At 38.5% G+C, this 13,783-nt stretch overlaps 2 protein-coding genes across 2 annotated transcripts in view; both read left to right on the top strand.

Annotated features, from left to right (window-relative positions):
- Positions 1-6,825, top strand: part of LOC306992687 (uncharacterized protein) — a gene marked incomplete at its 3' end in the record, with an annotated part of 29,521 nt that extends 22,696 nt beyond the window's left edge. The window contains exons 17-25 of the mRNA XM_079601817.1: positions 96-139; positions 603-639; positions 740-774; positions 859-986; positions 1,085-1,199; positions 1,585-2,398; positions 2,446-2,633; positions 2,736-3,605; positions 4,851-6,825. Of these exons, the coding sequence (XP_079457943.1) occupies positions 96-139; positions 603-639; positions 740-774; positions 859-986; positions 1,085-1,199; positions 1,585-2,398; positions 2,446-2,633; positions 2,736-3,605; positions 4,851-6,825 (4,206 nt within the window). The remainder of the gene's footprint in view (positions 1-95; positions 140-602; positions 640-739; positions 775-858; positions 987-1,084; positions 1,200-1,584; positions 2,399-2,445; positions 2,634-2,735; positions 3,606-4,850) is intronic.
- Positions 6,197-13,781, top strand: LOC306993068 (adhesion G-protein coupled receptor G2-like). The gene is made up of 14 exons (XM_079602539.1): positions 6,197-7,904; positions 8,411-8,630; positions 8,721-8,877; positions 8,964-9,125; positions 9,419-9,541; positions 9,630-9,672; positions 9,791-9,897; positions 11,005-11,129; positions 11,302-11,573; positions 11,654-11,753; positions 11,835-12,118; positions 12,289-12,390; positions 12,482-12,619; positions 12,735-13,781. Exons 1-14 carry the CDS (start codon positions 7,274-7,276, stop codon positions 12,836-12,838), a joined length of 2,568 nt encoding a protein of 855 aa, XP_079458665.1. The 5' UTR covers positions 6,197-7,273; the 3' UTR covers positions 12,839-13,781.
- The last annotated feature ends 2 nt before the right edge of the window (positions 13,782-13,783 follow it).

Raw genomic sequence — 13,783 nt, forward strand, 5'->3', positions numbered from 1 at the left:
TGCTATCTAGTACAGATTTTCAAGGTACAGCTATGGCTTACCTCAGTAACAACATAAAGATATGGTCTTATTAGTTCTCTTGCTCCATCCAATAGGTTGCAAAGTTGAGCACTCCCTGCAACGAATCCAGAATGCTAGGGTATGTCTGCAATTTCCAAATATAACATACGTGTGTGTGTGTGTGTGTGTGTGTGTGTGTGTGTGTGTGTGTGTGTGTGTGTGTGTGTGTGTGTGTGTGTGTGTGTGTGTGTGTGTGTGTGTGTGTGTGTGTGTGTGTGTATTAAATTGATCAAAAGTGACAGTAAAGACGTTCATAATATTACAAAAGATTTCTATTTCAAAATAATCCTGTAATAATAATAATTCTGCTGATCTTTCTATTCAATAAAGAATCATTCAAAAAATATATTGTATGTATTGTGGTTTCCACAAAAATATTACGCAGCACAGCTGTTTTCAACGTTGATAATAATGAGAAATGTTTCTTGAGCACCAAATCAGCATATTAGAAGGATTTTTGAAGGACACTAATAGAGTAAGTCAATGAATATTATTTTGGTGAATATAATTTCTTTATTGTTGGTGATGTTTCATGTTCATAGGTCTCTGTGTAATTCTGAAATATCCAAGTTGTATCAGGTAAACAATCCATTTGTTTTCCATCTTTAGAAAAATAATCGTGTTACATCACATCATGTTTTCTGTATCTGCTCTGAAGGCTATGTTTGACGCTTTACAGGGAATACACTTGGAATGTTTTGGAGAAGGAACAAGGTAAGTTGTACTATCATGTGTGTGTTTTTGAGTGCCTGGCACAGCATGCATTTATTTCAGATTAACACATCTATTATTCCTCAGGCTCTACACATGTATGTTGACTCTGCAGCTGTCAAAACAGCTGGATGTGTGTACTGTTAGTACTGCTATTGCCGTTCTTATGAAGGACAGTACCAACATTAGTTCCGATGGACCTCTAAGTAGAATAGGTGAGTGTTGAACTGTATGTACTGGTATTTTACATTTACAGCTTATCCAAGTGATGTAAACACTACAAATATATATTTGTTATCTCTCTACTATATAGCCATATGTCGTTCGCCCACTGATTCAGAAACCATTCCTTTGAACTCAACATTTACATGGGTTGCTGTAAATCTCAGTGCCAGCCAGACCGAGGATATCAAAGACCACTTGAGATGGTAAATCTTGTATTCAGTCCAGATTTTACACTGTGCACATTTGTGTCAAATTTCAATTATTTAATTCTGTCTAATGGGCTATAATCACACTGTAAAACTAAATTTCTAAATATCGTATTTAAACCAAATTTTCACAACCAAATCACATTCCTAACAGAAATATTAAAAATAATGAAAAAAAGAAATAATTGTTGGCAGTGTGAACATAGCCACTTAACGTGATTTCACCGTCTTAGATTTGTGGTTTGAACATTCTTATCACCCTATAATTTCATCCTTATTTTAGCAGTATTTAATGGTTATGATTTTTAGTTTGACAAGAATATTGTCCCATTGTTAACAAGAGCACTTTCCAAACAAACTTTCCAATCCTGCTGTTTTCCAGTGCACAGGGTCAGACGTTTGCTGTTCTTTTAAATGAGAGCTGTGGGATCTCACCTTCTATATCCTACACAACTCAACTTGTCCCTTCCAGAACAACCTCTGATAGCAGTGCTACATTTCCAGAGATCACTTCTCCATCAGTAACTACAGACTGGTCACTGACCAACCAAACCCTCCCTGCAGTCCCACCGTCCAGAAATATCATCAACACTTCTGATACACGTACAGTCCAAATTTCTAATACATCCATCAACAGTACAGCCACTCAAACAAACACTGTTTCACATAATACGACAAGCCTTGATATAACAACCCAACCAGTCAATACAGCAGGTACACCAAACAATATAACAACCTCAATTGTCAGTGCAACACATACAACACATGATGTAACAACTCAAACGGTCAATACAGGAGGTACAACACACAATACAACAACCTCACCGATCAATACAACAGGTACACAACACTATGTAACAACATCTCCGGTCAGTACAAAAAATGAGACACACAATATAAGTACCCCACCAGTCAGCACAAGTACACAAAACAATATAGCACCCTCACTAGTTAGAGCAACAGATACATCACTCGATATAGCAACCTCACCGGTTGCTACAACAGATACAACACACAATATAACTTCACTGGTCCATATAATAGATACACCAAACAATATAACAACTTCACAGATCCATACAACAGGTACTCAAAACAATGTAACATCATCACCGGTCAGTACAACAAATGAGACACACAATATAAGTACCCCACCAGTCAGCACAAGTACACAAAACAATATAACACACTCACTGGTCAGTACAACAGATACAGCACTCGATATAACAACCTCACTGATCAGTACAACAGATACAACACTCGATATAACAACCTCACCGGTCAGTACAATAGATACAACACACAATCTAACAACCTCACTGGTCAGTACAACAGATACAACACACAATATAACAACTTCACTGGTCAGTACAACAGATGCAACACACAATATAACAAGCCCTCCGGTCAATACAGCAGTTACACCACACGGTATAACAATCTCAATTGTTGGTACAACAGACAATATAACAAACTCACTGGTCAATACAGCAGATACAACAAACAATGAAACTTCACTGGTCCATACAATAGATACAACACAGAATCTAACAACCTCATCAGTCGGAACAACAGATACAACACACAATATAGCAGCCTCACCGGTCAGTACAACAGATACAACACACAATATAGCAACCTCACTGGTCAGTACAACAGATACAACACACAATATAACAACCTCACCAGTCAGTACAACAGATACAACACACAATATAGCAACCTCACCGGTCAGTACAACAGATACAACACACAATATAACAACCTCACCCGTCAGTACAACAGATACAACACACAATATAGCAACCTCACTGGTCAGTACAACAGATACAACACACAATATAAAAACCTCACCGGTCAGTACAACAGATACAACACACAATATAGCAACCTCACCGGTCAGTACAACAGATACAACACACAATATAGCAACCTCACTGGTCAGTACAACAGATACAACACACAATATAGCAATCTCACTGGTCAGTACAACAGATACAACACACAATCTAATAACCTCACTGGTCAGTACAACAGATACAACACTCGATATAACAACTTCACTGGTCAGTACAACAGATACATCACACAATATGACAACTTCACTGGTCAGTACAATAGATGCAACACACATAACAACTTCACTGGTCAGTACAACAGATACAACACACAATATAGCAACCTCACTGGTCAGTACAACAGCTACAACACGCAATATAGCAACCTCACCGGTCAGTACAACAGATACAACACACAATATAGCAACCTCACCGGTCAGTACAACAGATACAACACACAATATAGCAACCTCACCAGTCAGTACAACATATACAACACACAATATAGCAACCTCACCGATCAGTACAACAGATACAACACACAATATAGCAACCTCACCAGTCAGTACAACAGATACAACACACAATAAAGCAACCTCACCAGTCAGTACAACAGATACAACACACAATATAGCAACCTCACCAGTCAGTACAACAGACACAACACACAATATAGCAACCTCACCAGTCAGTACAGCAGATACAACACACAATATAGCAACCTCACCAGTCAGTACATCAGATACAACACACAATATAGCAACCTCACCAGTCAGTACAACAGATACAACACACAATATAGCAACCTCACCGGTCAGTACAACAGATACAACACACAATATAGCAACCTCACCAGTCAGTACAACAGATACAACACACAATATAGCAACCTCACTGGTCAGTACAACAGATACAACACGCAATATAGCAACCTCACCGGTCAGTACAACAGATACAACACGCAATATAGCAACCTCACTGGTCAGTACAACAGATACAACACACAATATAACAACCTCACCGGTCAGTACATCAGATACAACACACAATATAGCAACCTCAACGGTCAGTACAACAGATACAACACACAATATAGCAACCTCACCAGTCAGTACAACAGATACAACACACAATATAGCAACCTCACCAGTCAGTACATCAGATACAACACACAATATAGCAACCTCACCAGTCAGTACAACAAATACAACACACAATATAGCAGCCTCACCAGTCAGTACAACAGATACAACACACAATAAAGCAACCTCACCAGTCAGTACATCAGATACAACACACAATATAGCAACCTCGCCAGTCAGTACATCAGATACAACACACAATATAGCAACCTCACCAGTCAGTACAACAGATACAACACACAATATAGCAACCTCAACGGTCAGTACAACAGATACAACACACAATATAGCAACCTCAATGGTCAGTACAACAGATACAACACACAATATAGCAACCTCACCAGTCAGTACAACAGATACAACACACAATATAGCAACCTCAACGGTCAGTACAACAGATACAACACACAATATAGCAACCTCAATGGTCAGTACAACAGATACAACACACAATATAGCAACCTCACCAGTCAGTACAACAGATACAACACACAATATAGCAACCTCAACGGTCAGTACAACAGATACAACACACAATATAGCAACCTCACCGGTCAGTACAACAGATACAACACACAATATAGCAGCCTCACCGGTCAGTACAACAGATACAACACACAATATAGCAACCTCACCGGTCAGTAAAACAGATACAACACACAATATAGCAACCTCACCAGTCAGTACAACAGATACAACACACAATATAACAACCTCACCGGTCAGTACAACAGATACAACACACAATATAGCAACCTCACCAGTCAGTACAACAGATACAACACACAATATAGCAACCTCACCGGTCAGTACAACAGATACAACACACAATATAGCAACCTCACCGGTCAGTACAACAGATACAACACACAATATAGCAACCTCATCGGTCAGTACATCAGATACAACACAAAATATAACAACTTCACCACTCAATACAGCAGGTACACTACCGGTACACAATATAACAACCTCACTGGTCAGTACAACAGATACAACACACATTATAACAACCTCACTGGTCAGTACAACAGATACAACACACAATATCACAACCTCACCGGTCATTACAACAGATGCAACACACAATATAACAACCTCACCGGTCATTACAACAGATACAACACACAATATCACAACCTCACCGGTCATTACAACAGATACAACACACAATATAACAACCTCACCGGTCAGTACAACAGATACAACACACAATATAACAACCTCACCAGTCAGTACAACAGATACAACACACAATATAACAACCTCACCGGTCAGTACAACAGATACAACACACATTATAACAACCTCACTGGTCAGTACAACAGATACAACACACAATATCACAACCTCACCGGTCAGTACAACAGATACAACACACAATATAACAACCTCACCGGTCAGTACAACAGATACAACACACAATATCACAACCTCACTGGTCATTACAACAGATGCAACACACAATATAACAACCTCACCGGTCAGTACAACAGATACAACACACAATATAACAACCTCACCGGTCAGTACAACAGATGCAACACACAATATAACAACCTCACCGGTCATTACAACAGATACAACACACAATATCACAACCTCACCGGTCATTACAACAGATACAACACACAATATAACAACCTCACCGGTCAGTACAACAGATACAACACACAATATAACAACCTCACTGGTCAGTACAACAGATACAACACACAATATCACAACCTCACTGGTCATTACAACAGATACAACACACAATATAACAACCTCACCGGTCAGTACAACAGATACAACACACAATATAACAACCTCACCGGTCACTACAACAGATACAACACACAATATCACAACCTCACCGGTCATTACAACAGATACAACACACAATATAACAACCTCACCGGTCACTACAACAGATACAACACACAATATCACAACCTCACCGGTCATTACAACAGATACAACACACAATATAACAACCTCACCGGTCACTACAACAGATACAACACACAATATCACAACCTCACCGGTCATTACAACAGATACAACACACAATATAACAACCTCACCGGTCAGTACAACAGATACAACACACAATATAGCAACCTCATCGGTCAGTACAACAGATACAACACACAATATAGCAACCTCATCGGTCAGTACATCAGATACAACAGACAATATAACAACTTCACCACTCAATACAGCAGGTACACTACCGGTACACAATATAACAACCTCACTGGTCAGTACAACAGATACAACACACATTATAACAACCTCACTGGTCAGTACAACAGATACAACACACAATATCACAACCTCACCGGTCATTACAACAGATACAACACACATTATAACAACCTCACCGGTCATTACAACAGATACAACACACAATATAACAACCTCACCGGTCAGTACAACAGATACAACACACAATATAGCAACCTCATCGGTCAGTACATCAGATACAACAGACAATATAACAACTTCACCACTCAATACAGCAGGTACACTACCGGTACACAATATAACAACCTCACTGGTCAGTACAACAGATACAACACACAATATCACAACCTCACCGGTCATTACAACAGATACAACACACAATATAATATCATCACTGGTAAGTACAAGTAGACCACACAATATAACCTCACCAGTCAGTATAATAGATGCGACACTAAATATAACAACCTCACCAGTCTATACAACAGTCACACCACTCAATATAACAACGGCACACATTAATACAACAGGTACAACACTCATATTAACTGTCACAAGTCTCAATTCAACAATCCCTCAAGTCAGTACAACAGTCACATCATTTAATACAACTGCTGTGAGAGTCAACACAACACCACACAACGGCACAATTAAAGAAATCTCAAATAATACAATCCTAGCAAACACAACAGAATCACCAAATAACACCTCAAACACAACTCAACCACCTGACAATACAACTGAATTCAATACAACCACCATTCTGTATGACACAACACAACTTCTGAATAATTCTACACTGGAGACCACAGATGCTGGAACTGATACCACAACATATACACCACAAGTCAGTACTTCAATGCATACACTTAACTTCACAACTTTTAATACAACTCTTTTTCCTGATGTACAATCAAATACAACAGCCTTTACAATGAACACAGCCTTGTTTAACACAACATATATTCCACCGAATGTAACCATCTTCAATGGGACTGATGTCAATCGTAGCATCATAACAACCCAGACCTCCAATAACACATCAGAATTGAACACAACAGTAAACCCTGCAGTTAATACAACACAATTTGACATCACAAACACAACACAGATAGATAGAACAACAACAGAAAATATTACCAGTGGGCCAACTGACTCCATAACAGTTAGTCTCCTTAACACAACACAGTCAAATGGCACAATAGAAAATCCCTTTACTGAAAATACAATCAGTAATACAACTACAACATTCCATCCAATTAGTATTCCAAACAACTTAACAACAAATACTACCTCTATTAGCATTGTCACAAATAGCAGTACAGTTCCCACAACTGCTCTGTCAGCCATACTTCCAAGCTCTCCTCAGAACAGCTCCACTTCCACAACACCAGCTCCAGTTGTTGCTCCAACTGATACAAGTGAAGTCACCACAAGACCCGTTCCAGCTGTGCCAACAACACCCTCCATTACCAAGGCAGCCACTTCAGGTTTGACTATGCTTCTTGACTCAACATTCCAAAACTGACTATAGCTTCTTGACATTCCGAATATAAGTGTTTTTTCTAGGTTCATGCACACACAACAGCGGTATCAAAAAGTACTGAGACACCTAAGTCCCTCTTAAAAGGGATAGTTAACCCAAAAATGTATAATTTGTATGTATACCCTCATGTTGTTCCAAACCTATTATTTTTCTTCTGTGGAACAATGTCTTTCAGTGATCAGTGAGGTCTAAACAGCATTGGATCCCACTGACTTACATGAAATGTATCAATCCTATTGCATATAGACGCAAGCATTTACTTTAACTATAACAAAAGTTCTGAAAAAAGGCTTTAGCAAGCTTTAGTTTGCAGATGCTACTTGATATTTTGTATCCAATGCAATGAAATGCAGGCAGTGTGATTGAAGTATCTAAAAGTGTTCAAATTTGTTTTAAGGCCACAGTATGTGTATCTAAAACAACAGCACATTTGATTTGTTCATTTTTCAGAAGCAACAACTAAAAGCCCAGACTCAGTGGCTAGCGATCTTCTGAATCAAACACAGAATGTGGCATCTCTAAATTCAACTCAGGTGAATCAGCTGGTCAACCAGCTAGAGAATCTTCTCTCTGCACCAAATATCAGTCTGGATCTGGGCCGAACAGTGCTGTCCGTCATCAACAACTTTCTAAACAGCTCTGCAGATACTCTTGCTGACTCTTCTAATCGGTGAGATACATGTGTAACACAAGCATTCAAAACAGTCTGACACTGTCAAACTTTAAATATCAAATGTAAATATTATATTGTGTTTTGTAGATTAATCAAAGCTGTGGATAATTTGGCTCTAAAACTTGTGATTCGGGACCAGACTGAGAACATTGTTTTTGATTCACTCGCTTTGACTGTGACCAAAGTGGATGGCACCAACTTTGGGGAAACGTCATTCTCAATTGTAGATCCCTTGAATCCACAGGTAATGACAACTGAAGTCCAAAGCAATTCATTAACTGTTTGGATGTTTTTGTAAGTGCAATGACTTAAAAATGTCTGGTTATACAGGTCACAAAAGGATTTCAAAGGCAAGTCAGGGCAGTGGAAAGTTCCTCCTCAATGGGAAAAATAACACTACCTGCATCCCTGACAGAGAACCTCTCTCCAGAACAACAGAAGATAGCCTCAAGAGTCCAGTTCACCTTCTTTCAGAAAAGCACTTTTTTTCAGGTAAAACTGGGTTGATTTATTTTCATATAATAAAAGCGCCATCAGACATCAAGAACACGATTAAGATGTTTGTACAAAACCTTTGCAGTTCCCCTCAGATTGAAAATTCACCCTTATGTCCTTCATGTCTTTTCCATTCAATTAACATATATTTAAGCTTCAAAATGGAAACAAAAATCACCATAAAAGACACCCAACCCTGACCAGATGACATTTTCAGAAATAAAGCTGATGTCAGATTTGATTCTGCCACTTTTCTTCAGTTTATTCTTTGGATTTTCATGTATCGACAGGATAAAAACATGACTCAACAGACGCTGAACAGCCCCATTCTGGGCTCTAGTCTGGCTAACCTGTCAATCAAAAACCTGAGGGAGGGTGTCGAGTTTACTCTGAGGAATAAGCAGCCCGTTGTGGTGTGTGTGTGCTCACATATAAACTCTACATCATATGTCACTGCCAGCTGAAAGCTGTCTGATCTCTCTCTTAACTTCTCTCCCACAGGGGGGCAATGCTTCCTGTGTTTTCTGGGACTTTGACAAAAACGGTGAGATTGCACACCTCCCAGAATTCCCGAGAAATTGTTATTAGACCTAATGAAATGTCTGATCTGTCTAATTTCTTAATTAATGTCTTGTAATTCCTATGTGTTTTGGATTTTCTAGGAGGTTCAGGTGGCTGGAATCCCAACGGCTGCCATGTCAAGAACAGCAGTACCGAGAACGAAACCACCTGTAGCTGCGATCACCTGACCAGCTTTGCTGTGCTGCTGGTAAGTATGTCAGTGTGTGGGATTGTTCCCAGAAATGTCCACATCCATCCTCTTATAATGCCTCAAATTAATATGATTATAATAAAATCGAGATTCATAACCACAGGCTTTAAAGCTACTTTGTAATTTTTTTTAAGTTGATTCTTAGCAAAAAACACTTTGTTCTTTCAAAATGATATGTGCTCATTAATGTATAATTACTTCTACCAACTAATCAAGTATTCTCGTAAGCGTTGAATCTGCCATTTATAATACATATGAGCGAGTCGCTCGAATGCCGGAAGCCATGTTGCGCCTCCATCTTGAAAATACATTAGCCAAAGAGGGACATATCTGGAAATTCAAGCTTCGCCTTTCGCATTTTTACACTCAGTGGCACCGTGACGAGTGCGAGGGGGAGATTACTCGCGACTGCCGGCAGATTTGAAATAATATGGCCACCGTAGGAGTTAAAACGCCCTCGGAATGGGAGGGGCTAGAAAGTCATATTCAGTTGGTAGTATACAATTTCACCGCTAGATGGGAGCAATTCCTACACAGTGTAGCTTTAACAATACATTTCTCACAATGAACATTTTCACAAACAAATGAAAAATTGTATTTATAATTTTCTAATATTTACTTATTTTATTTAATTTTTTATAAATGTCAGGAATATACATGCAGATCTGTATACACTACAGTTCAAGCATTTAGGGTCGGTAAAATGTTTTAGAAAAAAGTCTCTTATGCTCGCCAAGCTGCGTTTATTTGATTAAAAATTCAGTAAAAACAGCACTATTGTGAAATACCATTATAATTTAACTCTTTTCTGTTTTAAAATGTAATTTATTCCTGTGATGCAAAGCCGAAATTTTAGCATCATTACTTCAGTCTTCAGTGTCACATGATTTTAATAAATTAACTTGTTTTTTTCTCCTAAAATAACAATTTGCAAATAATAATACTAATTTACACAAATCATTTATTTTTAAAAAACTGTGTGTCATATACTTTTAACTGGCCCAAAACTCTCTTACACTGGACCTGGGCCATCCGTATTGTTGAGCCCTGAATTACGCTCTCAGGGATTGTCATATAATGCTTTCATTAATCTTGTTTTCAAAGGACATTAGCCGTCAAGGCCCAACTGACCGTCTACAGGCCACCATCCTTACCTATATCACTTTCATCGGATGTGGGGTGTCCGCCATCTTTCTCTCAGTTACTCTGCTCACTTACCTCGCGTTTGAGTGAGTAACATCCTCCTTCTCAGTGAATATACTGTAAGCCCTAAAATGAGATTAATCACAATTGGTCCTTCAAAAACCACTGATGCATCTTATAAAATGTGACAAAAATGAACTTCCATCTTTCATTCCCAAAAGAAGCATTTATTTACCCAATCCTTCCTTTTAATTCCAGCAAAATCCGCCGGGACATCCCTTCGAAGATCTTGGTTCATTTGTGTTTTGCCCTGCTGTTCCTGAACCTGGTATTCTTGTTGGACTCTTGGCTTGCTTTGTATACAAATGCAGTAGGCCTGTGCATTTCTACAGGATTCTTCCTGCACTACTTCCTGTTGGTCTCCTTCACCTGGATGGGACTGGAGGCTCTGCATATGTATCTGGCCATCGTCAAAGTCTTCAACAACTACATGACCAGATACATGCTGAAGTTTTCTCTGGCAGGCTGGGGTGAGTTCAGCTGCTACATTAGCCTTGTGGTTTGTGGCTGTAGATGATTGCTGATTTAATTCTGTGATGTGTTTTTGCAGGAATCCCTTTGGTTGTTGTCATTATTGTGATTGCGGTAAACAAAGATAACTATGGCCTCGTAAGCTATGGGCACTTTTCTGATGGATCTACAGATGATTTGTAAGTATTCAACTTATAATTTAAAGGCATCAGTCTTCATTATGTCTTTGCTCTTGATGTTTATATATTTCTCTCTTCCAGTTGTTGGCTGAAGAATGACACAGCATTCTACGTATCCGTTGTGGCTTACTTCTGCATCATATTTGTGTCGAACCTGACAATGTTTGTGGTGGTGATGGTCCATCTGAGACGAATTAAGCGGCAAAACCCCCACAATAATCAGAACCGCAGCAGAATGCAAGACCTTCGTAGCATCGCGGGGCTCACTTTCCTGCTGGGGCTCACATGGGCCTTCGCCTTCTTCGCCTGGGGACCAGTCAATTTGGCCTTCATGTACCTGTTTTCCATCTTAAATTCCCTACAGGGTGAGAAACAATATTTCAACGATATTCAAACTTTTCACATAAAACAAATCAGTTTTATGTGAAAAGTCAGCATTATACAGTTAGAAGTATATTTTTTCAATGCAATAATTAAATTACCTTGAGCGCTTGATGAAATTTTTTAATTTTTTCTTGTTCTCTTTCTCTCTCAGGATTCTTTATTTTTGTTTTCCACTGCGCTATGAAGGAAAATGTCCGTAAACAGTGGAGAATGTACCTCTGCTGTGGCAGGTTACGATTGGCTGAAAATTCAGGTATATCTTTAACCAAACTAAAACCTAGCTGCATGACTAACTAATTATTTTACGGGCATCTCCGTTTTACCTCTCAAATGTTTTTCTCCAGAGTGGAGTCGGACAGCCACACAGAGCAAGAACAATAAGAAGAGTTCGATTCTGACGGCACTTTCGTCTAATTCAGGGACCAACAGTGCACCGCGAAGCTCAGTGAGCAGCAATGAATCTGTGCCATCCCGTGGCATCGGTCAGTTCTGCTCACTTCTGCAACCCTCAGTTCGGCCCTAAAAACTGGCAAGAAATTTACAAATGTGTTTTATACAAATCATGAATATTTTTAACTCTTCAACTTCATGTTACAGGCTCACCAATAGACGACAGTCAGATCATGACAGGGGAAGTGAACAACGATGTGGTCCTCAATGAGATCAACAGTCAACTCAGTTCACGACTCAGATCTGTGTAGTTTTTGGAAGAGGATTATAAACCCAAATTGGAAAATAGGTGAAGAAACAGACCATTAAATATTCTGTTTCTAGCAGGCCTGAAAAAATGTAGAACCAAGATGAGAATCTAGTGACTCTGCTTTTAAAAAAGTCTTCTGTCATCAGTTTCTCTGAATTAGTGTTAGGCCTATGCAGTGAAGCTTACAGCATTCAACTCTATAGCCAGGCATTTTGTTATGTGTTATTGAACTAGGCTGCTCACAGCTGAGCAATGAATAGGAAGAGAAAGGACCTATGGGAGTCAATGCGTAAAAAATATATAAGTGGGGAAATGTTATATTACGCCCCACTTTTACAGCGCCAGGAGTTTTAAAATCAGTATATATTTTCAGAGAACAGTATTAAACATCTCTTCTGCAAAATAATAATAATAATAAGCTCAGATTATGCCAGTGCATTAAGTGGTACTTTAAAAAAATGCTTTATACTTAATGAAGGACATTTAAAATGAAGAAGAAAAAAAAAGTTGTTGTTTTTACCTGAAATTCTGTCTTAAAATCCATATCAATCTGTTAGATGTGTTAAAGAAAGACTGAACATTTCACTGTGGGCCCAGTTGTCCATATGGTTGTTTATTTTGTTTCTCCACATTTTATAGTCATTCTCAGTTTTGTAATCCTCACATAAGAAGGAATTATAAAAATCAATGTGCAAATGTATCTGAAAATTTTAAATGTAATCAAATCTGTTTTCTGTTGCCTGAAATTGTCTTTAAGGGTTCTCTTTAGCCTAAGTATAGTGATGTGATTTACATGCATTATGTTTTGATAATTGTTTTTTAACAATTACTGTATGTAGTTTTATGAATTTATGTTCATTTCGCTTTTGTACATATTAGGAAGAGTTAGGAATCTGAGATTCTAACATGATAAATAATTTATTATACTTTTTTCGCCCTATGATAC

The sequence above is a fragment of the Phoxinus phoxinus genome (assembly GCF_949152265.1).
Source record: "Phoxinus phoxinus genome assembly, chromosome: 24".
NCBI lineage: Eukaryota > Metazoa > Chordata > Actinopteri > Cypriniformes > Leuciscidae > Phoxinus > Phoxinus phoxinus.

Coding starts and splice junctions, on each gene's coding strand:
- LOC306993068 (XM_079602539.1), top strand. CDS start 7,274: ATGCATACACTTAACTTCACAACTTTTAATACAACTCTTTTTCCTGAT. Junction 8,878..8,963: donor TAGATCCCTTGAATCCACAG/GTAATGACAACT, acceptor CTGGTTATACAG/GTCACAAAAGGATTTCAAAG. Junction 9,898..11,004: donor CCAGCTTTGCTGTGCTGCTG/GTAAGTATGTCA, acceptor TTGTTTTCAAAG/GACATTAGCCGTCAAGGCCC.